General features: G+C 43.5%; 1 protein-coding gene across 1 annotated transcript in view; it reads left to right on the forward strand.

The window, feature by feature from the left end:
* The window catches only part of LOC131671652 (sphingomyelin phosphodiesterase), a 938,839-nt gene extending 925,663 nt beyond the window's left edge, over positions 1-13,176 (forward strand). The window contains exons 11-12 of the mRNA XM_058948252.1: positions 12,873-12,985; positions 13,037-13,176. Coding sequence (XP_058804235.1) covers positions 12,873-12,985; positions 13,037-13,176 — 253 coding nt within the window. The remainder of the gene's footprint in view (positions 1-12,872; positions 12,986-13,036) is intronic.
* Positions 13,177-27,828: the final 14,652 nt, after the last annotated feature.

The raw sequence follows: 27,828 nt of genomic DNA on the forward strand, positions 1-27,828 counted from the left end.
AATGCTTTATAAACTTCTCCGCCCAATTTAATTTTCAGAATTGATATTAAACTTGGTTCATCTAACTCAGAAACAATTGTTTTTACGTGTTTCAATTTTTCAATATATTCATTAGTTGTCATATTTTTTCCATCGAACTTTGGAACTAAATCTGCAACGTATTTAAGTGGTAAACGTAACGGTTGCGTCATTTTGTTGCCTGTTTTTATACCGTCGTTATCGACTTGTTCAAAGTTATTTGTTTGGATGATTGGATTATAGAGTGCTATTTGTCTGGTCGTTCCGTTCGTATCTATTGTACGTTTCGCGTCTTTGCAAATACTCTCTTCGTTACAAATATCACCAATGTCTGTGTATTCGTTATTATTAAATGAAAATTCGTAATTCTGATAAAGAGTAAAGTCCAAATCTAATAATGAATTTGAGTGTTCAAAATTTTGTGTTAATCGTTTAAGTGGATTTTCTACAGAGTTGTTTACGTCCAATGTATTAAATACTTGTACTTCTTGTACCGTGTTTTCGTTAGGTGTTACTATATTATTTAATGCTTTTTCCGTATTTTCCCTACTAATTCCTTTAGGAGGAGAGTGTACTAATTTCCTTGATCGTTTAAAAGGATCTATAACGGATGTGCTCGGTTGTACTATATCACTTTCCAACTCTGGTTTATTTTTTACCTGAAGCCGCGTCAGTCGTTTTGCTTCAATAGGGCTAGAGAGGTTTTTGTTACTCATTAAAATGTGATTTCATTTAGAATGTTATTTTATATAAAACAAACACCCATTTAGTACCGGAACCAATTTGTTATGTCGCGACTACGTAGCCGTGACGTGTATTTTTAAAATATATATGATCATTCATTTATTAGTAAATATTATAGTGACAGGAACTTACCTGGGTTATTATCTCGAGTTAAGTTGGCTGTTTAGCTTTATCTTGATAAAGTATATATGAGGTCGGTCGGTAATGATGCACGAACACTCGATTTAAGTAATTATTTATTTATTCAATGACAGAAGTGGTTTCTCAAAAATAACAGTAGGTGAATTATACGTTGTTCGGCTGTCGCGCGTCGCGAATCAGTCCGTAAGAACTTTAACAAATTTTAATGTTATTGAGTAGTCGCGCGTCGCGAATCAACTGCCGAATAGTCGAGTCTTCTGTTTTTATATTGACTCTTCGGCCCATATTAATGTGTTGAGTAATCAAAAAATCAAAATGTCGGGCGCCCCAGATTTTCGGACTACTCATCTTTTAATTTCGCTGAGTTTGTATTTTGTAAAAATACCGTTCGTTGTTTATACATTATTTCGTTTTTCAATTGATTGCTGATGAAATCAAAATGAAGAAATAGTTACGTCTCGGGACGTAACATTGGCATCAAGGGTTTGTCGTTAGTTTTGCGCGGGTAATGTGATTTTCGAAACCCTGGTACATTGATTGCTTTATATAATGCTCTATTCGAACGTATGCAGCTGTGGTTTGGGCTCTGTATCAACAGTACAATAGAACAAAGCTCAAATCGGTTCAACTTCGCTTTATCCGATTTCTTTTGAATCATTTTGGTGAGGCAATGCATCCTTTATCGCATAACCATCTATCGTCGCTAAATGCTGTAACATTGTTTCGGTAGCATCAGTTACTGAGTATCAGACAGCATTGTTTCTGTATAAAATTTGTTATGGTCTTGTAAATTCGGATTTTTTATATGATTAGATTAGTTTTGCTATATATTCTAGAGCTTTACGTGAACGTCCTGTTACTTTACTGCCCCCATCAAAAGAGGTAATCTTAATCAAGTGTCAGTGATTGATCATGCTTGTTTGGTAATAAATAGATTGTTAAGTCTACCGGAGATACGGTTCTGCGCAGTATCTACATTCAAGAACGTAATTGGTTTACAGTTATTAGGTTAGTGTTGATTTTTATACATTGTTGTGGTTGCAATATTTTTGTATTAGAATTTAAATGATCAATTTTTATAACTTCTTTTCTTCATTTTACTTGCTATATTATATGTATATTGTTTATTTTAATCGTTACTTATTGGTAAAATTATTAGTGATTAATAACTCATTTTTAATTTTATTTTTAATATGCAATATAAAATATATAATATCTCTATCTAATAAGTATATTAAAGGATATCTCTCCTATAAAAATATTTAAAAAAATATTATTATTGTAGAAAATAGTTTGTTGTTTTGTATATACGTATTATGTCGTATTATGCATAGAAATTTTGCCAGATGGAAAACTACCAGAAAAGAAATATATGATCATCGTAGAAAATGTGATGGTAAAAGTAAATTATAAACATTAAAATGTATTTGTATCAAAAATAAAAAATTTTCTGTACATAAAATATTTATAGGATAAAAACGATGGTAAAAAAATTAGGAACGTGATTAACACTTGGCAGTGCAACATATCAATGTCAAAAATGCAATAATTTTTGAAAAATCTTTATGTTCCAAATTAAATTCCAAAATTTTAAAAAGATACCGCATAAAATAGCTGTGAACGTGAGCTTTTATCTTTTATTAAAATTAACTAATAAAAATGAAACATTCAAACCCATTATTTATAGAAATATTACCTATGAGGACGTTGAAAGCTTTAGTAGCAGTAATTAATTTTAGAATTAGCATTAAACAATATCTATACAAGGTATTATTCAAATAGTATGGATACGGTATGATTGCGGCAAGCCACTAATTTTTAAAAGAACTTTCCAAACAATAGTTGTAGGACATGGCTCTGACTATCCGAAGGTGACCTTGCATCTAACCTTGACCTTAAAGGTCATTTGAAGGTCAAGTTGATTTTTTCTTAATGAGAATCAGTTTTTATGTCTATGGGAATCGATAGAGTACAAAATTTAATATTCGAATATGACTTTCGTTATGACTGTGATATTCCTTTATTGAACTTTTCAGGCAAAAGTTGAAAAACATGGCTCGGGCTATTTTAAAGTGATTTTGCATCTAGACAATTAAGATAAGGTAACATGTACCCAGCCAATTAAGGCAAAGTAACAAATGTACCAAGCAAGTTAAGTCAAGGTACTTATTGGCCCAGCCAGTTAAAGTACTTCATGGCCCAGAAGGTTATAAAGATTTTCTATACTTAATAATAATGCAGCATTAAACTGATTTTCTTCATTAGTCACTGTTACAGGATGACCTGTTTTTACGCTATCAGCTAAATTGAAACGGTCAAGAGTTTTTTTGACTATCATTTTTCAATTTGGTACGTGTCTATCTGGCAATTTGACATTAAATAAATTCGCAACATCATTTAACGACCTCTGCACGTTGCAGTAACATTTCATCATAAGATATGTTATAAGCTCTCGCTTAGAAAGTTGCACGATAAATAATAGACGAACAGTATAATATGTACTTCAAGAACTTTTTTGAAACTATTTACGACTTTAAAAATTGGTAAGACTTTTCTGATGTAAATAGAATTTTAAGAACTTCAATTGAAGTAGGCTACTAAATAAATAAATTTGATTTAAAATTTCTGAAAAAAAATTTTATAACAATTATAATATGTAGTTCATGAAGAAACATAAAATAATTAAAAAATCTCAAATAAAACTAAATTAAATAACTTTTTTGTAAGAAGAAAAATTACTTTATCGAAAGAAAATAACAATGTGTTAAAATTAACTAACAATTAAAAAATATCCAAGATTATATTTCATTTATACCTCGAATATGCACAATATGTAGTTTGTACAACGATAATGGGTTTTTTTCCATACGCTTTTATGACATTTTACTGATAGTGAATTTCTGATAGTGAACTAATGATAGGGTAGAAATTTTCAAGCTGAGGACATTAAAAGGTTTTTAGGATTACTGATTAATAAGACGGTCGAGGCCTGCAATGGCTCGGTCGGTAGGGCGACGGACTCGCACCCGGTAGGCCCGGGTTCGATTCCCAGTTCCTGCTGATTGATACAAGCACCACTGAAAAAAGTTTCATGTGCTTTGTTCTCAAACACATTTCAAGCCTCCGTCGCTGATTAGCACTGATGAAGCATAAATAGAGCGACGTTAAAAATAAAAAAAAAAAAAAAAAAAAAAAAATAAGACGGTCAATCTCATAAATTAAAAATGGTAGGCTCAAAATAGCTAAAAATTAAAAATTCAGTAATCAGTCTAAAAATGTGCATTAACAGGTTTTTACATGGTCGCTGATTATGGATATGAGGGTTGATTTGGCAAATTAAAAATGAATGATTAAAATCAGCGAATCAATACTTCAACTTCAATGACAAAAAAGAGAGTAGTATGCGCTTATTTTGAGCGTCTCATCAATATTTAGATGAGATAGATTTTCAGTAAGTGGATAAGAAAGAAAAGCATGTTAATGTTCTGTAACCAAGGAGTGCACTCATTTCCTCTAACAAGGGAACATTCCCAACCGTCCGCCTTTAATTTTGTTGCAATTGAGATGTGTTATTCTTTATACAAAAATAAGAGACAAGTATTATTTTTTTTATAGGCGGAAAAAGCTGTCTCGGGGGTGAAAACCACCCTCAAAAGTCATCCCTAAAAACAGCTAAACAACATTAACTTTGGTTATAATGAATCTTTTTTAATAAAAGAAAATGGAGAAAATTTCTTACTTAAAAAACAACAAAATCGCATAATTTTGGACTCATGGGGTTGCAACCCCAACGATGTACAGGAGAAAAACTACACTTTTGAGTGAATTTTTCGTGTATAGAATCACAAAATTATTATAAAAATTTGAAATATATATATTCATCTAGGAAATGATAAAATAAAATTGACGTGTTTCGGCATGTTTCTATTTTTACGTATTTCGAGGTTAAACTACCCCTAAACTCTATTAATACTATATGAATAGTTGCCGATCACCAATATTGCTGATTTTCTATATGCTATGACGTTTAAAAGTGGGCTAAACAATGACACTGTTAGTCTGTAGGAAAATAAATGTAAGGGCTGAAGACCATCATCAAAAACTACCCCTAAAACACTATTACAGTAATATCTTTGGTTTATATCAATATTTTTAGACAATAAAAAATTTGAAAAATTCGTTATAAAAAAGTGAAAATAACACACTGTAACAGGCTGCCGTATAGCCACTTATCCCTAGTAAATATACTTATCACGACGGCCAAATGGTGCCTTGTTATCTGCGTGCTTCGAGCACACTAACTCACCTCTTTCCGGTGTGCGCATGCGCCGGGTCCTTTCAGCGATCCAACTCGGATGCGCGAACTCTCCGCTAGGGGCGCTGGTGCGCTTGCTTACCAGCGCTCCGTCGGCCACTGCTGACAACTCGGTTGACGAACAGCTCTTTCTATGGTTTTCGTTATCCGTGTTGGACTATCGGCGCGCTCGAATCAAAACATAAACACCGACACCGGACAAAGGGAAGACGAAATAATAAGATCGTCTCTTATTGATATCGAACCACTTTATTGGTTAAAACTAATCCTATACAAGGGAGGATTTGCCGAGAGTCTTGTCGCACGCTGTATCGACACAATAATACAAGTGGAGAGAGAGAGAGTAGATTTCGCGGACGTCGCGGACTAATCGCGCGTTCGCTACCTAAAACTCACCGCGCACGCTGCGCGGGACCGCACGCAAACTATATGACAAAGTGCAGCGCACTTACCGCTAATTCGATGAAGATACGGTGGCCAACCGTATCCACTCACGCAAATCACGAGCCGCCTCTGCAACACCTTCTGCGGTGGTTGCTACGCCGTGCAGTGGATGCTGCTCGGGTGGTTGTTGCTGTTGCCGGTGCAACACACGTTGTGCAGTGTGCGCACCCATCACCCCACTCTGACTGTCGTCACCACTTTTGGTGCACGCGTTTCGCAGTGTGCACACTCGCCTCGCCACTCACTAATTATCCACTTGACTTTCCCGTGTATCACTCGGATGGAAAACGCGTCGTTGCTTCGAATGTAAAGCTGCGAGGTCGCCTGACTGAAGGACAGTCATACTGGCTCGCTACCTCTCCCCTCCCGGTCATTGCCCCTAACGCGCCCTCTCTCTCCCTCTAACCCAAGCCGATCACGGCTATTCCACTTGCCCCGCTCTACAGTCTACGCGAGTCCTAACGATTTTCGGCAATCGTTGCAGCCCCCTCCTAGATTCGGACTACCGGGCCGAACTATTACATTGACTCGCGATCCAAAGGACAGGAGAAGGACAGGGAGAAATCAGCACACGTCACTCTTACAAAAGACACCTTTATTGTGCCACCTGGACCACCATACATCCGGAGTCACCGGTCGGCGCCCCCTGGTCCCTTGTGGCGGGGATAGCGCCAATGTGCCCCCTTATTCGGGTACTTGGAGGTGGTGGTGATCCCCGGATTGCCGCAGATGTAACAGCCCCTCCGCTGCGACCTGGAGGAGCCGGGCGTTGACCCTTGCCCTTGGCTCCCCGCAGACGGAGGTGGCTGTGGGGTCGAGGTTCCCGGGGCGGCGGTAAACGTCACGCCGCCCACCGTGGCGGAGGTGCGTCCACCATCTGTCCGCACCACCACGGTAGGGTCGAAAACCTTCGACTCGTCCACGTGGACCGTGAACTCCTGTCCGGCGCCGGGGGCCCCCGAGGCTCTCTTCTGTTGAGCCTGCACCGGGGGCTTGGCAGGAGTCTTGGCCGCGGTCTTGCCTCCAGGCACCGTCGGCTGTACTGCCGGCGGGTCCGCGACCTCTGGGGACTCCTGCCCCCGGTCCACCCCCAGCAGGGCCTCTCCATAGGCCCTCTGCCGCCGGACTACCGGAGCCCACTCCCCGAGCAACTCCCGGGCTCCCTGGAAGTCGAGGAACTGGTCCAGGTGCGTATGCACCTGGCGCTGGAGTTCCCCGACAAACTCCCAGGCGTTTTCCAGCTCCTGGAGGCCCAACCTCACATGCCTCCAGGAGTTCTCGAGCCCCTGTTGCTCGGGAATGCGGGGGTGGTTGCAGACCTACTGTTCTGGGCCACAGGCCTCCCTTGGCCTGGAGCACTGGGTCGAGCTGTCCGCCACCTCGGGGTTTGATCGACCCCGGGGTCTGCACCCCCTGGTCCACTGTGGATGACGACCGACGGCCCTCTTCAAACGGACCGTCGGTCTAGGTGGACGCCTCCCGGGTTGGCGCCTTCCTTGGCGGCGGCCTTCTTTTGTACGTAAAGATCGACTTCCTTGAAGTCGTCCACCCGCTGGCGTGGGTGGTTCTCTCGGGTGGCCACCTCCACCTGGGCCCGGACGAAACTCCGGACTTCGCCAATCGGCCGATCGGCGTCCGAACCCAGCTTCAAGTCGAGGAGCATCCGGGTGGCCACCTCGAAAGCCTCTTCACCTATAACCAGCTTCCTCTCCATCTGTAAAAGAGAAGAGTGCGATCAGGGGATATCTCAGGTTTGCCCCTTAACCTAACCGTCGTTGTGTCACGCTTGACGCTACGCTTTACGAGGACGTCCCGGTCCCCTGTGCTTCACTCGCGCGTGTGGCTTATTGTCGAGGGGAATTGGCAGAACAACCTTCCGCACGTGCTTGGTAGTTTTACGGGGCCTGCACCTTCCCTTTGGTTTCTCGCCATCCGGGTCACTGCTACCCGACGCCTGGGGCTCACTCACGGGGTTCTTGCGCGGTCTACCGCGGCCTCGCTCGTAGACCAGCTCGGGCAATACCTCCTGATGGTTACCGAGGAGGTAGGTATTGGTCCCATATACCTCCTCGATAATATACGGGCCAGCTTACTTCGGCGCCAACTTCGCCGACACGCCCTGAGCCGCGGAAGACAGGATACGGTTCCGTTTCCACACCCAATCCCCAACCCTAAAGTCGGCCTGACGTCTCCTCTTGTTATAATAGACCGCCTGACGATCCGCCTCCTCCCTGGACTTGGAGCCAGCGCGTTCCCATAAGTTGGGCAACAGGCGCATGTGCTCACCCCATTCGGTTAGTTCCTGGCCCTCAGAAGCTTCTCGGGCTAGCTGATCCTAGGCCCTTCTATAGGTCGAGGGAGGAGTGGGTTGTCGTCCGAAAACGAGCATAGCCGGGCTATAGCCTGTCGCGCTATGAGTTGCCGAGTTCAACGCGAAGTTGAACTCTAGCAGGTGCTCATCCCAGCTCTTATGATATCCACGTATTATCCACGTATGACATGAGCATGGTCTTGAGGGTTTTGTTCCCTCGCTCCGTAGGGTTGGCCTGTGGATGGTAGACTGGAGTGAGGGCGCGCCGGTTGCCGTTCCTTAGTAAGTAGGCATCGACATCCTGATTCTTATATTCGGTTCTATTGTCTGAAAGGAATATCTCGGGCGCGCCGAACCTGGTTACCACTCTCTCGTGGAATTCCAGCACAATGGTCCTTCCATTGGCCTTGCGTATGGGTACGCACTCAACCCACCGAGTGAACAGGTCTAAAAAGACCAATATGTACTCAAACCCTCTCGAGCTCTTTAGGAATGGGCCCGTAATATCCCTGGCCACCACCTGCCGGGGTCACGAGACCTCTCGACGACCCATTACCCTGCAAGGCGGCCTTTGTTCCGCCTTGCATCTTTGACAAACCGGGCAACTCCTCACGTACTCTCTGACCTGCTCATACATATTAGGCCAGAAATACAGGCGCCTAGCCCTGGAAAACGTCCGTTCTCTCCCCTAATGTCCCGCTGCTGGCGCATCGTGTACCTCTTCGAGCACTTGGTGCCTCTTCTCAGCAGGAACCGCAAGCTTCCAAGCTTCCTCGTTGTCGATGGATCCTTCGCTATCTTCCGTCGGATTGTAATGGTACAGCCTCCCTCCGACTACCTTCCAGGTAGGCTAAGAATGCGGATCCTGGCATACTTCTCGGTACTTCTGCAGATACCAGGCATCGGCAGTTTCCGGCTGATGAGTTATGGCACCCACTTCTACCACTCCCTCCTCATAGGCCCTAGACAAAGCGTCTGGCACCACGTTGAGGTCTCCCTTTCGATACTCTATATCAAAAACATGTCCCTGCAGTGCTAGCGCCCAACGCGCTAGCCTTCCTGTAGGATTCCTCATACTGTGGAGCCACCTAAGGCAACTATGATCGGTAATGACTTTTAAGTGGTGCCCCTCAACATAAGGCCGGAACTTCTCGATAGCCCACACCACAGCCAGGCACTCTCGCTCGGAGACTGTGTAATTCCTTTCCGCACTATTTAAGGAGCGACTAGCGTACTCTATGACGCGCTCCTGTCCATCGATTTCCTGCATCAGTACGGCGCCGATCCCGCTATCACTCGCATCAGTTTGTAAGACAAACTGTCCGCTGGGATCCGGCCACTGCAGGATGGGTGCAGAGACCATTGCGTCTCGTAGCCTTTCGAAAGCTTTCTCTTGTTCCTGCTGCCAAGCGAACGGAACGCTCTTCTTCGTTAGGCGGTTTATCGGTTCAGTGATTGTCGCGAAGTCGGGTATAAAGCGACGATACCACGACATCATCCCCATAAATCGCTTCACCTGCTTGATAGTCCGTGGTGTTGGATATTCCATGAGCGGCTTGATCTTCTCCGGATCCGGCCTTACTCCCTCACGGTTCACAAGGACTTCTAGGTACTTGACTTCCGACTTACAGAAATGGCTTTTGGTCTTATTTACAGTGAGGCCCGCCCCCAGAATTCGTTGTAAAACCAACTCCAGGTGTCGCTTATGCTCCTCAAAGGACGATGAAATAATGATCACATCGTCGAGGTAAGCAAAAGCGAAAGGATCTAAGTCCGGGCCAGTCTGTTTGTCCATCAACCTCTGGAAGGTCGCGCCTGCGTATGACAATCCGAAAGGCATTCTCTTAAACTAAAAATGCCCCAGGCCGGGGACAGTTACCGCAGTGATGGGGCGCGACTCCTTTTTTAGAGGGATCTGGTTGCAACATATACGAGGTGTATTCAAAAAGTAAGGTGACTTTGTATTTTTAAGTAAAAATATTTATTTATTTATCAATATTTATGTTGTCTCCTTCAAAGTAATCCCCCTCAGATACAATACACTTATGCCAACGGTTTTTCCAATCCTCAAAGCATTTCTCATAAGCACTTTTCGGTATAGCCTTGAGCTCTTCCAGCGATGCAGTCTTTATCTCTTCAATCGTTGCAAATCTCCGTCCTTTCATAGGTCTCTTTAGTTTTGGGAACAAGAAAAAGTCACATGGGGCCAAATCCGGTGAATATGGTGGCTGAGGCATAAATGTGGTGTTGTTTTTGGCCACAAAATCTCTCACAAACAAAGATGAGTAAGCAAGGGCATTATCGTGATGCAAAAGCCATGAATTGTTTTTCCACAATTCTGGGCGTTTTCTTCGTATTGCTTCTCGCAAACGGCGCATAACTTCAAGATAATACTGTTTATTGACCGAACGTTCATATGGTAAGAACTCCTGATGCACCACGCCATGGTAATCGAAGAAAATAGTGAGCAAAACTTTGACATTTGATCGAACTTGGCGTGCTTTTTTCGGTCTTGGCTCATCTGGGCTCTTCCATTGGGACGATTGGACTTTGGTTTCGATATCGTAACCATATACCCATGATTCGTCACTAGTTATGACCCTTTTGAATAAATCTGGGTCGTCGTTGACGTCATTCAACAGTTCTTGAGCGATGCTCATGCAACGGTTCTTTTGGTCAAAATTTAGCAATTTCGGAACAAACTTCGCAGACACACGTCTCATGCCCAAAATGTTAGAAAAAATTTCATGGCACGAGCCAAGCGATATACCAACATCCTCAGCAACTTCTCTGATAGTGATTCGACGATTTTCCAGAACAATTTTTTTCACTGCTTGAACGTTTTCATCAGTTGTTGACGTGCTTGGGCGTCCAGAGCGAGGCTCGTCATTGGCATCTTCCCGGCTATCTTGGAAGAGTTTGTACCACTTGTAAACATTTTTTTTACTCAAAACAGTTTCACCGTATGCCACCGTCAACATTTCAAGTGTTTCGGAGCACTTTATTTTATTTTTTAGACAAAATTTGATGCAAATCCTTTGGTCCATATTTTTCGATAGCAAGAAATCGCCGAGCACGCAAAACACTTATAACCTATACGCCTCTCACAACCAAACAAAAAATGCTATAGACTTGAAACTTGGTACAGATGTTCGGGAAGAGTGTACCAACATAACAAAATAAAAAAATCGATAATCGAAAGTACGTTGCCCGTGAAATTTGAAAAGTCACCTTACTTTTTGAACACACCTCGTATATATATATATATATATATATAGGTTTTGTCTCTGGGGGTTACAATCCCTACGACGTAAAGGGAAAGAATAACCTTTTTGATTGGATTTTTCGTGTAAAAAATCACGAAATTACCATAAAAATTAAAAAATAAATTTTCATCTAAAAAATGATAAAATAATATAGACCAGCTTCGGAGTTTTTTAGTAATTTAATAGTTCGAGTGTGAATCACCCGTAAACCCTACTATTGCTATATGAGGAGTTGCCAATTACTAATTTCGCTGATTTTTCATTTGGTATGACGCTTAAAAATTGATGAAAGAATTATACTGTTGTAATGCTAGAAAAGGAATTTGAGATCTGAAAATAACCCTCAAAAGCTACCCGCAAAACCCTGTCACAGCAATATCTTCGGTGTTTCTGACTTTTTCGATAAAAAAAAATTTTAAAAATCTATATAAAAGATAAACATTACCATACAGTGATTGTCACTGGGGGTTGTCAGCCCTACGGTGAACATTTAAAAAATTAAAAAACGATCAATTTTGTGAAAAATAATACGAATAAACCTAAAGTGTTTCGGTATATTTCCTAAACACCCAGTGATTAACTTCATACGTATACCCCCTAATCAACTTCCTGATTAATCCCCTGATTAGCCCCACTCGCATACCACCTGATCAACCTCAGTCCCTGATCAATCTCACTCGCATTCCCGTGATCAACCTCACCCCCTGATCAATCCCAGTCGCATACTCTCTGATCAACCTCATCTCCTGATTAACCCTTCTTGCATACCCCCTGATTAACCCCACTCCATACCTCTGAACACTCCCTCATTAACTTCTCTCTCTTAACCCCTGAATAGCCCTGATCAACTGTATTCGCGTAGCCACTGATTGACCCCACGGGGAATCTCCGATCGTCTCGATGAAGAAACATGTATTTTTAAACTATATAGTGGATTTTGAAGGATAGGAGTACTACTTTATGGTGTATAGTTCCTTTGTGGAAATAAAATTCATTCACAATATCACATAATTTTGAATATAGGTAAAAATCTAGCATAAAGGCTTTAGCACTTTTACGTTAGGATATCCTTGAAAGCGTGATGTGATGGCTCAATTCTGAGGATGGGTTTAAATTTTACGCATACGATTTCTTCAGAAATTACTTCCAGTGTTACTAGAATATTTGAAATCCCATTTTTTACTATTTATGTAGTTCTGAATGCAAATTTTTTTTTCAAAGTTACGTATGTTATCGTATTCTGTCGGCTTATTTTACTGAATAACAAGAAACTGTTATGATAGAATTTCGATCTTGGTTTACCTCGTTAACCACAATCAAATCGAATTTTAATCTTGGTTTGCGGCGTTAACCGCATTGATATGCGGCACACATAATTTACGGCACGGCAATGAATCTTGAGTTGCCATATATATGGCAACTCAAGATTAATTAATTGCTTTTTATGTGGTCCAAACTTCAAAACATGTTTTGTTAACTCAAAACATATACGAGTATATGTAGTATTATGTCTACATATTATATTCAGTCGGATAGTAATACAATTTTGTTAACATCGTATAATTCTTTTGAATCTTAATATTGTGTAATAATATTAATTTATGACAATCGAAATTCATAATGTCATGCGAAGTTTATTAAAAACATTCCATGTAACTGAAATAGCGGAAAATATACCAAAATTGAACGACGCAGAGAAACAGCTACACGATTATATCGAGGATGTATTGAAAAAAAGTATTAAAGGTAATTATTCAGGCGTTAAGTATGAAACGAGTGACAATTCATGTTTCCTAGATGATGATTTTGATATCAATCCAGAAGTGATTGACGATGGTTTTAAGGGAAAATATGCTGAAGATTATGCTGAGGTGCCTGATTGTATTATAAGTAATACAACAGTCAATGATGGATACAAAAGAAAAGCTGTTGAATAATAGAAAAGGGAAAAAATAGAAGTTGTCTTTAAGTTCCGTTCAAAGTAAGTATAAATTAGTCAAGTCAAAACATTAGTTGAGAATATGGAAACAGCAAATTTCCACAGGTGGAACTAGAAGAGATAATTTGTTTCAAATTTCAAAGTATACGCTACAAAACATTAAAAATACTTTATACCGGACCTTATCAGCTTATGATTTAAATCTTAAAAGATGGGCTTTAGAAACAAAGCATGAATTGAATATGCCTTACTTCAAAGCATCACCCAAGTAAATATTGTTTTAAAATTTGTCGCGATGTCGCCGTCGAGCGGTGCGGAGGTGCAACCGTCTGACGCATCATCGCTACATAAGCATTTCAAGTGTCATCCAAATACAAAAGTTGGAGCAGTTGTGTGTTTAGTATGTGGTAATTTCTATGATACGAGTGAAACAGTAGCAAAAATCAATGCAGGAAATGCAATCAAACTAATAAACAGCTCATTCATAATATGCCAGGAGCATCCAAATTTTGCACTAACATCAAACTTGCCATATGGGGACTTAAGTGAACAAGCTAGTGCTTTTATAACACAATTCAAACTTGTAAGTAGAGAACAATTAAAACAGGAAATATTAAATGAGCTTGTGCATGAAAAGCAAATTTTAAATGAAAACGATGATAATATGGACGTAACACAGATTAGTGATTTGGATGAATTACAACAATTAAAAGCCGAAAATAACCTATTGAAAGAACTGTACAAAGAAACAAAAGAAAAAAATGAATTGCTCAATGAACTACTAATTAAAGAAAAACAAAATAAAAATGCAAATACTAACATTATGAGAAAAACATATGCTGAAACAATTGCACTACCAAAACCTAAACCCAAAAGAATACCAAGATTAATAATAAAGAAAAAGAGTAATGATAACATAAACTTAGAAAATCAAGTAGCACATTACTTAATTAAAGACAAAAACATACAAACAAAAAGTGTACAAGTTAAAAATACTGACACAATAATTGTCAACTGCATGACCGAAGAAAATGTCACAGTATTAGAAAAAACTTTACAAAAAAAACTACCGGCACTTACTGTTCTAAAAGAAGAAATACGTAAACCGATAATTAAAGTAGTAGGAATTTCTAAAGCTTTCACAACAAATGTAAAAGATATAGAAACTGATATTAATGCAAGAAATTTTAGTCAATACGAAGAAAAATGCAAAGTAAATCATGTATTGTAACGGGGTGTGACCGTTTAATAAATATATCGCGTGATTATACTAAGGGGACGCGCGTGAATCGTTAATGCTCGCTGCTTATCTGGGAGAGCACGAGAAAGCATACGCCGGTCAACCGATTATCGTTTATAACCTAAACTAAATTGAGTGGAAGCTATGTGAGGAGAGAATCAACGAAAACACTTGTTAGTATTATAAATCGGATGTTTTATTATCTTTCTAACTCACAAAGGTCGGCCCGCGCGTTTGTTTACACACACGCTCGCTCATCGGCAACACGCTTTGCCGGTACGCTCGCTGCTCTCTGTTATTAGAGCCTTACATGCACGCATCGAATACCGAAAGTTATTTATCCGACATGCAATTCCGATCGCGTAATTAAGCTGGCCAGCTTACCTTGTAAATGCGGGCGATCGGCGAAAGTCACAGCGAATCACACAGCACAGAACAGTCTAATATCGCCTTATTGTTTTGTTCGCGGGACGCGAAAGCACGCACGCACCGGTTTCGCCCTCGATGGCGAAACCTCACACCCTCTCTCTGGATCTCTCGACCGGGCCTCTGACTCGCAGCTTGGCAGTTCCTCGGCGGCTACGATCCTAGATCACTGGCTGCTAATTGATGAAGCGTATTGATGGCTAGGGCACGTGATTCGGCGGCGGTAATAACAGAAGCGGGCGGACTCAACTACGGTCGATGCTTCACTGGTTCAAATCTTGTCGCGCGCGTTCCGTCTGCTCGCGTGCCGAATTCCTTCGTTACATATTTTTGTCCCCCCCGGGAGGTGCTGCCCTCACGGACAACAATAAGGTTAAGTAATTAGCGCTAACTTGACGTTTACCGTCACAGCCCCCTTCCAGTCTGGACCTATAGGGTCCTTGACGATGATCCCGTTAGCGCTATACCTTCCGAGGAGGATAAGGGGAAGGATAATAAAGAATCATAGTCCGAGTAATGGCAAATTTAAGCTTTATTGGACGACAGGGCGATGTATCGGTGGTCCTGCCCACGGGGGCAGGACATCATCACCTAGCTGGCCTCGGCGGTATCTCCTGGCCCTGGTCGTCCAATGGAGGTCGGCCGCGTGCCTCCCACCCCAGGCTCTCCTGGACCAGGTCGGCGTGTTGTCGCACGCGTGGGCAGCGGTCCGTGCGAGTCACCCCGGGGTAGTGGCATACGTTGCACTCCTCCCACTGAGCGTGGGAGCCCTCGCTCTCGGGGGGTCAGAGGCAACCCGTTCCTACGGTTCGGGGCGGACCACAATGGTCTTTCGACCGTGGAATCCGCACCCGAGGGGCCCAGAACCACATTGATGTGGATGGGCCCCGTTGTCTGACCGCCTTGGCTCCCATCCACATTAACCACCAGGGTTACCCCGCCTTCTTGCGAGCCCTGGTGCGGCGTAATTCCCGACCTGGTTTCCGGGGCCGTTGTTCTGGCCCCGGCGGTCGGAGACTGGGGGAGGCTGTCGGTGTTGACACTCGCCGGGCCCTCGAGGGCCTGGCGGAGGCGCTGCTGTACGCCCCTGATCGCCGACGCGAACTGGCGACGGCGAGACACCACCTTATCCCAATAGTCCAAGTCTTCCGGGTGGTGTCCCGCGGCTGTGTACGCATCGAACTCTGCGTACACAGTCCGCTGGAGGGTGTTGAGGGTCGTCCAGCCGCGCTCGACTTCCCTCAACCCCTCGACGATGTCTCCCCAGGTTCGCCCGCTAGACGGGGGTGTCTGGCTGGTAAACCTGGGGCGCCAGGTCGCGTCGGTGGCACCCTCCTCCGTCTGGGTGCCGATGGTCGCGGTCGGGACTTTCCGGGGAATTGGTCCCTTTGGTGGTCCGGGCAGCGGCGTGGTGTCGTCTCGCGCGATGCCATGGGTCCTCGACGGCATCGCGGTTGACTCGTCGGCCGGGAGCTCTTCGATGAGCACGGATGACGAGCTCTCGTGAGCTCGCACCCGTGCTCGCTCCTCTTCCTTCTTCTTTTCGGCAAGCAGGTGGAGCGCGGCATGAACCACCCCCTCGACGGCGGGACCTAAGTCCAGGCCGATGAGGGCGGCTGCCGCTTGCTCGAACTGATCGAGGGTAATCTGCATCCTGTAAATGTCCGGCGAGTTAGTATCCTAAAAATAACTTTAGATATCGAAGGTGGGCGCCTGTTCGGCTGCCCAGGGCCTTCGTCGCCGGAATTGAAGGTGGGATCCTTGGCGTCGGTCTCCCAGGTCCTTCGTTCGCCGTGTATCATGCATCCACGGTTGTCGCTTTCGGTGGTCTGCCCCTCTTCCTCTTCACGATGATGGGAGGAGGGGCTCGTGTCGTTTGTCGATGTTGTGTGGTATGTGTAGTTCGCGCGGACTTACGAGGTCTTCCTCATGGACGCTTCGTCGGGTTAGTAGGAGGGATATCTAGTGGGACTCGGCTGGGGGGATTACGGCGAGTACGGCGAGGTGATTTCGGAGTTGTCGCGTCGTCATTTCGGAGTGTATTATCTGAAGTGTTGGCGCTCCCGTTTCCGTGCGTCGATGTATCGCTCGCGTTAGGCGGGACGTTCATCGCCTCGGTTCCCTCGGTGGTAGAGGTCTCGTCGTCATGTCGCGTTCGGGGCCCATTTGCCGGTATATCGTCGTCGCGTCCATAATAGGGTTTGAGGTCCTTAGCATGTATTAGCTCTGTGACCTCTTCCTGTTGGTTAGCGAGGCGATATGAGTTGGCGCCGAGTACCTTTGTGACGATAAAGGGGCCGATGAACTTGGGTGCTAACTTCGCGGAGATGCCCTGTGCCGCGCAGGACAGTATGCGGTTCTTTTTCCACACCCAATCACCTTCTTTGAACCTGTGGTCCCTGTGTTTGGCATTGTAGTACTTAGACTGCCTCAGGGACTCATCCGAGGCGCTCTCGTGAGCTTGTTGAATGGCGGAACGGCCCTTCTGCATGTGCTCGTTCCATTGTCCGATTCGAAGCAAACTCTCTTCCTGTTCGGCGAGCTCGTCCATCCGTTTCCGGAGAGTATTCGGGGCTCCCGGTTGTCTACCGTAATTGAGCATGGCCGGACTAATCCCGGTGGAACTATGGACGGCCGTATTCCGCGCGAACATGAGTTCGGGTAGCGCTCGGTCCCATTCCCGATGATTCCCCTGCAGATACGACGTTATCATCGTCTTCAGGGTACGGTTAACCCTCTCCGTAGGGTTAGCCTGCGGGGTATAGGTTGGGGTGAAGGTTCGTTTTATCCCCTGGTCTTTCAGGTACCCGTCCACCAACTGATTGCGGAACTCGGTGCCGTTGTCAGACAAGAAGATCTTGGGTGTGCCGAAACGTAGGATTACTCGTTCCCGAAGTTCCTTCACGATCGTCTTGCCGTTAGCACTACGTATGGGTATACATTCGACCCAACGTGTGAATACGTCGATGAATACCAAGACGTATTCGTGCCCTCGTGGGCTCTTTGGGAAGGGTCCGGCGATGTCGCCCGCGACCACTTGCCAAGGCATGGACCATGTTCGGTCCTGCATGAGCCCGCGCGGTGGCCGTTGCTCGACTTTGCACTGTTGGCAGACCTGGCACTTCTGGACGTATCCCTTCACATCCGAGTACATTCCCGGCCAGTAATAGGACTGGGCGACACGGGCGAAGGTCTTCTCGCGTCCTAAGTGTCCTGCTGTCTCTAGGTCGTGATTTTCGAACAGCACCGCTTTGCGTTCTTCTGGGGGCACGACGAGTTTCCATTCGTCGCCATACTGATCTCCTCCTGGATGATCCTGATTCGGCTTTCGGTGATATATCACCCGGCCGACAACCTTCCAATTCGGATATTGCTCTGGTTGGCTCTCGACGCGTCGGAATTGATCCGTGTACCAGGCGCTGTCCCTTGGCTTCGGCTGGTCCATTGCGCCAACCTCTGCCTTCGTGGGCTCGAAAGCGCGTGATAAGGCGTCGGGCAATACATTGTCTGCCCCCTTTCGGTATTCGATATCGAAAGTATGGCCTTGAAGTTGTAAGGCCCATCGGGCGAGACGTCCAATTGGATTCTTCAGGTTGTATAGCCACTTCAGGCTATTGTGGTCAGTCACCACCCTGAACGGGTACGCTTCGATGTATGGGCGAAACTTTTGGATGGCCCACACGACCGCCAAGCATTCGCGCTCCGTCGCTGAGTAGTTTTGCTCAGCCGGATTAAGGACTCTGCTAGCGTACTCTATGATTCGGTCGCCGTCTCCTGCCTTTTGTAACAGGACGGCCCCGATTCCGGTAGCGCTAGCATCTGTCTCCAGCACGTACTGCCCATCTGGTTCTGGTAATCCCAGGCACGGTGCGGACATCATGAGTGCCTTAATTTTGGCGAAGGCTTGTTCCTGTTCCTCTCCCCACACATATTCGCTCCTTTTTCCTGTTAACCTCGTTAACGGTTGAGCGTGCGTGGCGAAGTCGGTCAAGAATCTGCGGTACCACGAAGCTACCCCCAGGAAGGTGCGCAGCTGTCGCACGTTTCCCGGTCTTGGGTACTCCATGATAGAGCGCACCTTTTCAGGGTCTGGCCTGATCCCTTCGCGGTTGATCAGCAGGCCGAGGTATTTGGCTTCAGACTTGCAGAAGACACTTTTCTCCCGATTGATCGAGAGGCCGGCTTCGCACACCCTGTCCAATACGGTTTTCAAGTGTCGTAGGTGATCCTCGAAACTGGACGATACCACTATGATATCGTCCAAATAGGCGAAGGCGAATTCGCCTAGTTCGGGGCCGATCACACTATCGATCAACCGCTGGAAGGTGGCACCGGCGTACGAGAGACCGAACGGCATCCGTACGAACTGGTAATGTCCCAGTCCGGGTACGGTAAAGGCCGTAATCGGTCGAGACTCGATCTTGAGTGGGATCTGGTGATACGCGCTACTGAGGTCGAGCGTAGATATATAGCGCGCATTTCGCAAACGCCTCAGTATATCTTGCATAAACGGCAAGGGATACGCATTCGGCTCGGTGACTTTATTGACCTTTCGGAAGTCAATACAAAATCTGTATGAGCCGTCCTTCTTGCGTATCATGACCACTGGGCTCGAGCAGCCACTGTCGGCTGGTTCGATTACCCCTTGGGTCAACATTTCCCTTACCAGTCTATGCATTTCTTGCTCGACCTTGTGCGATACTGGATAGTAACGCTGTTTAATCGGCTTCGTATCACCGACCCGAATCTCGTGCTCGATGCTTGCCGCGCATCCCAAGCCCGTCGGGGCTCGGGATAGGGCCTCGTTGATGGTCTTCTGCAGCATGGTCTGTTGCGTAGCCGTAACCTCGGCTAGTCCGATTGTGGCTAATCTCGGACCAGCCTCCAAGCTAGCTACTTCCAGCTCCATTTTGGCCTGCGATCCCTTGAACAGCAACGTGTCGTCGTCTGGATCAAGTACCGCTCTGAACAACCTGACGAAATTCACTCCTAAAATACATTCTTCGACGAGGGTAGGGAGGATGGCTACTCTCGTCGGCATCGTCAATCCTCCCACGGTGAAAGGTAGCATGGCGTGACCGACGATCGTTAACTTACGACCGTCTGGTAATCCTGCTGTTCCCGCGTGGGTGGTATCTAATCTGACGCCTAGCACGGTCGCTATTTGTAGAGCATTACTACCCATGGCTGTGGTGGAAGCTCCCGGATCATAGAGGGCCCGTATTTGGAAGTCCCCTATCTTCACCGGTAGCCACCAACGCGTCTCCTGTTCCGGGGAATATCGGGAAACAGTTTCGACGGCTCCACAGCTTTGCCCTTTATTCGTTATAGCGCTAACCATTGTGCTCTTGCGTGGTCGAGTGGCGTTACTTGTCGTCCGAGCCCCTTTGGTTCGGCCGATCGGAGTTTCCTTGAGGTTCTTCTTCGACGGTTTATTTGCCTTAGTCCGTGCCCCCGAGGGCGTGTGCGATCCGTACGTCACCGCCTCGGCTGGTCTAGGGTCTTTGGCTTCACCAGCGTCGTAACCTTTCTTCTCCGGGCGCACTCTTCCGCCACGCTTATCTTTGGCGTCAGCAATGGAGTTCTCGTCCTCGACGCCCAACACGCTCGTTGTAAACGGCGTAGGCTGTGTTGGCGGAGGCCGCGAGATCTCTTTGACGGGGTTTGGGTTATTGGATGAAGGAGTGGGATCAACCCCACCTATCCACTCCTTTGCTCGTTTCCCTTATTACACTGGGGACAGAACTTCCTATAATAACCCAGTAGGCCGCACTCGGCACATTTGATCGGCCCAGAGAACTCTCTTCCTCGTTTACGGGGAGTCTCCGGCCTTTTACTTCGGTCCTCGGAAGTCGAGCTTTTATCGGTGCGGTTACTCTTCATTTCCGCCGATATTTCCTTAAGGGATAACAGGATTTGGTTGAATGCGTCGAAGGGTGGGACTTTCTTTTCACCATCGACGGCTTCCAGACTCGGGTTGGGTGCCGCCCCCGGGGGCGTCGGTGTGTAGACGACCTGGTGCGTCACCTTTTCGAGTACCTTCTCCATGCGTTCCAATCTATCGCTGACTTCCGGTTTGTCACCGGACATGGAAGCCACTTTCCCTTTACGAGCCTTGCTCGCGTCGGTGCGGGGATGATATGCCATCTCAGGATACAAAGTCGACTGAGGGTCTGGCATCGTCCGCTCCATCCTCCGCTGATGCAAGTTGTGCTGGGCCGTCATGGCCAGGACGTTTAGGGTTCGTACGGAGTCCACTTCTGATCTCCGTATTTGGCTTTGGATTTCCGGTAGGAGGTTGGTATGAAGCAGGTCTAGCTGACTCTCGTGCGTCATCCTGGGGTTTAGCCGACTCATTAGGCCCATCAGGTTCGCGATATATACGTTCGCGGGTTCGTCTGGGCCCTGATATCGGCCTTGAACCTCTTTGATTAGACGCTGCTGCTGTTGCCTGCTAGTTCCAAACTATACTCTGGCGTCTGCCTCGAAGTCCGCGTAGGAGAACCATTCATTCCTCATGGCCTCGAACCATACAAGGGCAGGACCGGTGAGCAACTCAGAGACAGCCGTGAGCATCTCGTCTTCCGTGAGTCCAGCGCTGCTCCTCGAGTTGTCTAATCTCGTTAAGAAGGTGTCGATGCTCGCGTTGCCCTCTCCGGAGAACCTGAGCTTCCATCCCCTGACGATGCGGCCGACGTCCCTTGTTGTGGATAACGGGCTTGACGTCTGTTGGGATGACCACATGCTCGGCGGGTGGTTGCTCACTTCAGCATTAACTCCACCGAGTTGATGCTGTCCACCCTCTCCAAAAGGGGGCGTTCGGCGGGGGGTCCGGCTGGAGTGCTCTGGGGTAGCCTTGCGTCGTAATGGCATGTGAAGGTGTCCTGGAATGCGACACTCCTACGCGTGTTTTCGGGTTGCGGTTCCTCATTGGAACTGTTTGACTCGTCTTGCCGCGTACTTTTGTTCACGGCATTCTCCAGTTCCGTAATCCTGGTTGCTAGGTTGTTCATGTGTTCCTGCACCCTGACGTTGGTCTGGACGATTTCTTGCATTACTTGGGTTAGGTCAGACGCATTTCTATTTCGCGATTCTTGGACCTCCCATTTCCTCTCATGTTCCCTACATCGGAAAATGAGGTCTTGTATCATAATTGCGAATGCCGGCGGGAGTTTAAACTGGTATCCTTCGTCAGTTGTTATAGTAATTTCTTTATTACTGTTAATTTTCTCTCCGCTGTCCAGGGCGTTCGCGATGTTTATCGCGGTTTTTTGAACCCGCGATATTACGTCCGCACTCTGTAGTAGTTGGGCTAGCGGGTGTTTTCCTTCCTGCTCGGATGCTGTGTGTTCCTGGCATAGGGACGCAATTAGCTCCGAGCGTAGGGCGGCTCTTTTGGCTGGGCTGCTGTTTTGGTGTTCGGCTTCCGCGAAATCTGCTGCGGAATAGTCGCCGAGTAGCCAGTTGTGCAGTCTTGCAGCTCTCGAGAGCTTGCTCCCGCTAGTTTTGAGCTCCAGCTGGTCGAGGTATTCTGCTATCTCCTCCTCCTGGAGCGTCCATACCCAATTATCTACTTCAGTGTGAGTGCGGTTCATGATTTGCTGTTAGGTTACTTGCGGTTGACTTTTTTTTTGTAAAAATACAGGTATTATACGCGCGTGCGAGTGTTATATTAAAATTCGTGCGCCGAATTGAAAAATAAAGAAAAATTTTTATTTGCCAACACTGGGCATGATCAAGGGCGCTTAGCGGGTTAATTGCCGAAAGATTCTTTGCTCGTCAATACGCAATATAAATATCCTACCTATCAGACGCACTAACTGTTTGTTAGTACGGCTGTGTGAGTTAGTATCTAAAATATTTTCACGAGCGTTGTGCGTAAACACCAATAACCGCAGTTGATAATATTAAAAAAATTATGCTAACACAATACAATGTCGAACAAAATTATTCAATTGAATTAATCCCGTTTGAAAATTGCCGGTGTTAGTTTTTCCCCGGGCCAACGGGTATAATATTATTTGCGGCAACTTTCAAAATTCGTTGGTGTTTACGTTCTAGAATCTTTCGGTCGCACTCGCACGCGTTCACAGGTTTTGTTTACAAATTTTCGCCGCGGCGAGCCTTCGCAAGCTAGCTAACAGGTATTGTTTACACTTGTGGCTTTCGGTGTCGAGTGCGCACAACAACACTTGACTGCCACCTGAGTTATTGGTTGACCGAGCGCGAGGTTAATAATAAGAACCGGTGTTTTGCACAATCAAAAACACCGTAGGTTCTTTAACGTTGGGCGCCATGTAACGGGGTGTGACCGTTTAATAAATATATCGCGTGATTATACTAAGGGGACGCGCGTGAATCGTTAATGCTCGCTGCTTATCTGGGAGAGCACGAGAAAGCATACGCCGGTCAACCGATTATCGTTTATAACCTAAACTAAATTGAGTGGAAGCTATGTGAGGAGAGAATCAACGAAAACACTTGTTAGTATTATAAATCGGATGTTTTATTGTCTTTCTAACTCACAAAGGTCGGCCCGCGCGTTTGTTTACACACACGCTTGCTCATCGGCAACACGCTTTGCCGGTACGCTCGCTGCTCTCTGTTATTAGAGCCTTACATGCACGCATCGAATACCGAAAGTTATTTATCCGACATGCGATTCCGATCGCGTAATTAAGCTGGCCAGCTTACCTTGTAATTGCGGGCGATCGGCGAAAGTCACAGCGAATTACACAGCACAGAACAGTCTAATATCGCCTTATTGTTTTGTTCGCGGGACGCGAAAGCACGCACGCACCGGTTTCGCCCTCGATGGCGAAACCTCACACCCTCTCTCTGGATCTCTCGACCGGGCCTCTGACTCGCAGCTTGGCAGTTCCTCGGCGGCTACGATCCTAGATCACTGGCTGCTAATTGATGAAGCGTATTGATGGCTAGGGCACGTGATTCGGCGGCGGTAATAACAGAAGCGGGCGGACTCAACTACGGTCGATGCTTCACTGGTTCAAATCTTGTCGCGCGCGTTCCGTCTGCTCGCGTGCCGAATTCCTTCGTTACATATTTTTGTCCCCCGCGGGAGGTGCTGCCCTCACGGACAACAATAAGGTTAAGTAATTAGCGCTAACTTGACGTTTACCGTCACAGTATTTACAAATGAAAAAAATAAAACAGTAACTGCAATAGTAGAAGTTCCATCTATTTTATATAAACATATAAAAAACAATAGTAACAAATTATTTATTGGTTGTCAAAATTGCAGAGTCTTCGACGTCATCAATACATATCCGTGTTACAACTGCTCAGGTTTTGGCCACGGCGGCGGAAAGTGTGAAAAAGCAAAAAAAGGGCCAACGTGTTATAAATGTGCAGGCAAGCACCAAGCAAAAATGTGTAGTAGCAGCATACTCCAATGTCCAAACTGCATTTTCCACAATGAAACATATAGGAAAAACTACAACGTAAACCATAGTGCAATCGACAGCGAAATGTGTGAAGTTTTAAAAATGAAAATAAAAAGGTATATTGAAATTACAGATTATCCAATTCAACCAACTCATCAAAGATATTTTGGTAGAATAAACTTTGAAACAAACACCCGCAAGATATATAACCGTCCGAGAATAAATAACAGTTTATCGTTATCATCATTATCTACACCAAGTCCAACAGGTAATAAAACCAAGAGTACTAAATAGTTTTCTGCAATATTACAATATGGATAACAGCTTATATGATATTATATTTGAAAATGAACATAAAACAGATAATATTGATGATCTAAACAAATATATATGTAAAGAAAATAATATCATTCTTTGTATAAACATCAGAAGCCTTAAAAAAAATTACAATAAATTACTAGTATTTCTGAAGAACCTCGATAAAAAACCATGTATAATGGTATGCACAGAAACATGGTATTTAGAATATCATGAAATGTTCAATATTCCAGACTATAAAATATATTATAATGAAAGTAAAATAAACAAATCAGATGGAGTTGTTTTGTACATGAAAGAAGAAATCATCGAAATTACAGAAATTCTTGAAATAGATAAATTAAAAATAATTAACTCTAATATTACACTAGAAAACAACAAAAATTTGATGCTGTCTGCAATTTACAGATCCCATGATTTATCTAAATCTGAATTCCTTTTGAATCTCAAAGAATTATTGAAAATAAACAAAAAATATAAAAATAATATTTTAATGGGAGACTTTAATTTTGATATATTGAGAGAAGAAATACTAGATCAAGATTTTCTACAAGTACTGCTAGAAAATGGATATTGCCCAGGTCTACATACCATAACAAGACCATCCAATATTGATATTAACAAAGGTACATGTATAGATAATTTTTTTGTTAGGCTAGAAAAAGTCAAATATAAAACTTACGTCCTCAACGTACCCTTCAATGATCACTACCCAATAATGATGAGTCTAAGGAATAATTATAAATGTACACAAAAAACCCATTTCAAAATAATAAACTATTTTAAACTAAAAAATAAAGCCAAAAGAACTGTTTGGACTGACATACAAATTATAAAAGACCCTAATCTAGCTACGAACAAAATAATAGAAAAAATTCAAACATGTATTACGGCATCATTTAAAAACAATAAACACAATAAGAATAAAATGAACCGAAGGAGTAATTGGATAACTAAAGGAATAATGATATCATGTGCACACATAGAAAAACTTTATAATAATTGGAAAAAAGATCCCAATAATGCAACAAAAAGAGAAAAATATAAAAACTATGTAGAAACTTCAAAAAAGACCATAGATCTAGTTAAAGAAAAATATGAAAAAAATCAAATCAAAACAAATCAACACAATCCACGAAAACTATGGAAAATAATCAACAACAAAATTGGGAAGAAAACCAAAAAAAACAATAACATAAATCATCTATTAATAGGTAATAATAAAATTACAAACTCAAACGACATTGCAGAACAAATGAATACATTTTTCAGTACAGTAGGCAAACAGATATGTGATAATATTAGACAACCAATAAATAGTAACATTACTCTACCATCTATGAACAACAACAGTATTTTTCTACATTTAACAAATAGAATAGAAGTTCAACAAACAATAAGGAAAATGGGCAACAAAAACGGAGGATCTGACGGCATCAAAACTCAGGTACTAAAGATGATAATAAACCATATAAGTGATCCGTTGACCTATATCTTTAATTTATGCTTAGAAAAAGAAATATGGCCTGACGAATTAAAAAGTGCTGAAATTATTCCTATCCACAAAACTAAAGAGAAGTATCTACCAACAAACTATAGACCTATATCTTTAATATCAAATATCGCCAAAATTTTTGAAAAATTAATACAAATCAGGATTACAAGTTTTTTCAACAAACATAATTTATTTTCTAATAAACAATTTGGTTTTAGAAAAGGTCTTAGCACCAAAAATGTCCTATACTACCTAACTAACTCAATATACAATCAATATTAATAACTAGTTAATTAATTATAATCTAATTATAATATAATTAATTATAATAATTAATTATAATCAATAATAATAACTAGACAAAAGTAAATCAATAGCAGCAACTTTCTTGGATCTAGCAAAAGCTTTTGACACTGTGGACCACAAAATTCTACTCAAAAAACTCTATAGATATGGAATTAGAGGTAGTACGTATGAACTTATCAAAAGCTATCTAAGTAATAGGAAACAAAGAGTTAAAATCAATGGTGAATATAGTCAATATCAACAAGTCAACATTGGCGTACCACAAGGTACAATATTGGAACCTTTATTTTTCATAATCTCTATAAATGATATGTTACAATTGCTACTAAATGATAGTGTGTCGGCTTTTGCTGATGACACGGTAATTATCGTGAAAGGCGAAACATGGCATTAAGTCGAAAGAAATATGAATTTCTACTTAAACAAAATATCCATTTGGCTAGCATTGAATAAACTGTCACTAAGCATTGACAAAACAGTCTATATGGCTTTTGGAAATAACTGCAATAGCAACTCAACATATCTACATATAAATTTAAAGGGTGCACCCATTCGAAAAGTTGATAACACTAAGTACCTTGGAGTGCATTTCGATAGCCATATGAGATGGGATCTGCATACAAACATGCTATACAATAGACTAAAATATCTAACTTATATTTTCCACAAATTATCTAGGATAATGAGCACAGATAATCTACGTATGATTTACTATGCACTTTTCCATAGCATAACAACCTATGGTATTATAGCATGGGGTGGAGCGTACATTGGAAGACTCAAATATATGCAAACACTACAAACGCGACTATTACAAATAATAAATAAAAACAAGTTTATAAATGAAAAAAATCCACTAAACATAGATCAAACATTCACCATGGAATCTCTAGTGTATCACTATGTCAACCTGCAAGATATGTTCCTAAAGAAAAATTCCGTAACAAGGAAAAAAACTATACAGCCCCTTAAAAGAAAATTAACAATCAGCATTAAAGATAGCTATACAAGAGCTTTAGCCACCTTCAATCAACTACCTTTTCACCTCAAAACTTTAAATAGCAATATAAAAACAATAAAGGACAAAATAAAAAAATGGATCAAAGGCCATCCATGCTAGATACTAGATACAGGAATACAATGAACCACAAAATACACTGCAACAATTTACAACAAATCTATTACAAACTAAAGCAACAAGGGAACTTTGATAGTCTAAATTCAGCATTGGAAGTCCATGTGGATGAGGATAAGGATAAGTTTCTCTTGGATATAAGGACATATTTGTGTTCACAAGGCACTTGTACACTTCATCAAAATCGTTCTCATCGTCGAATGTCTGAATATAACATGAAAAAAATGAAAGTATCAGATAACTACAGAAAAATAATTGAAACAATTGCAAATGTGATTGATATAGCATGGAACTCACAACGGATAACTATTAATACCAAAACAAAA

The sequence above is a fragment of the Phymastichus coffea genome, unplaced genomic scaffold, assembly GCF_024137745.1.
Source record: "Phymastichus coffea isolate CEN01 unplaced genomic scaffold, Cenicafe_Pcof_1.1 PCOF00010, whole genome shotgun sequence".
NCBI classification, from domain to species: Eukaryota; Metazoa; Arthropoda; class Insecta; order Hymenoptera; family Eulophidae; genus Phymastichus; species Phymastichus coffea.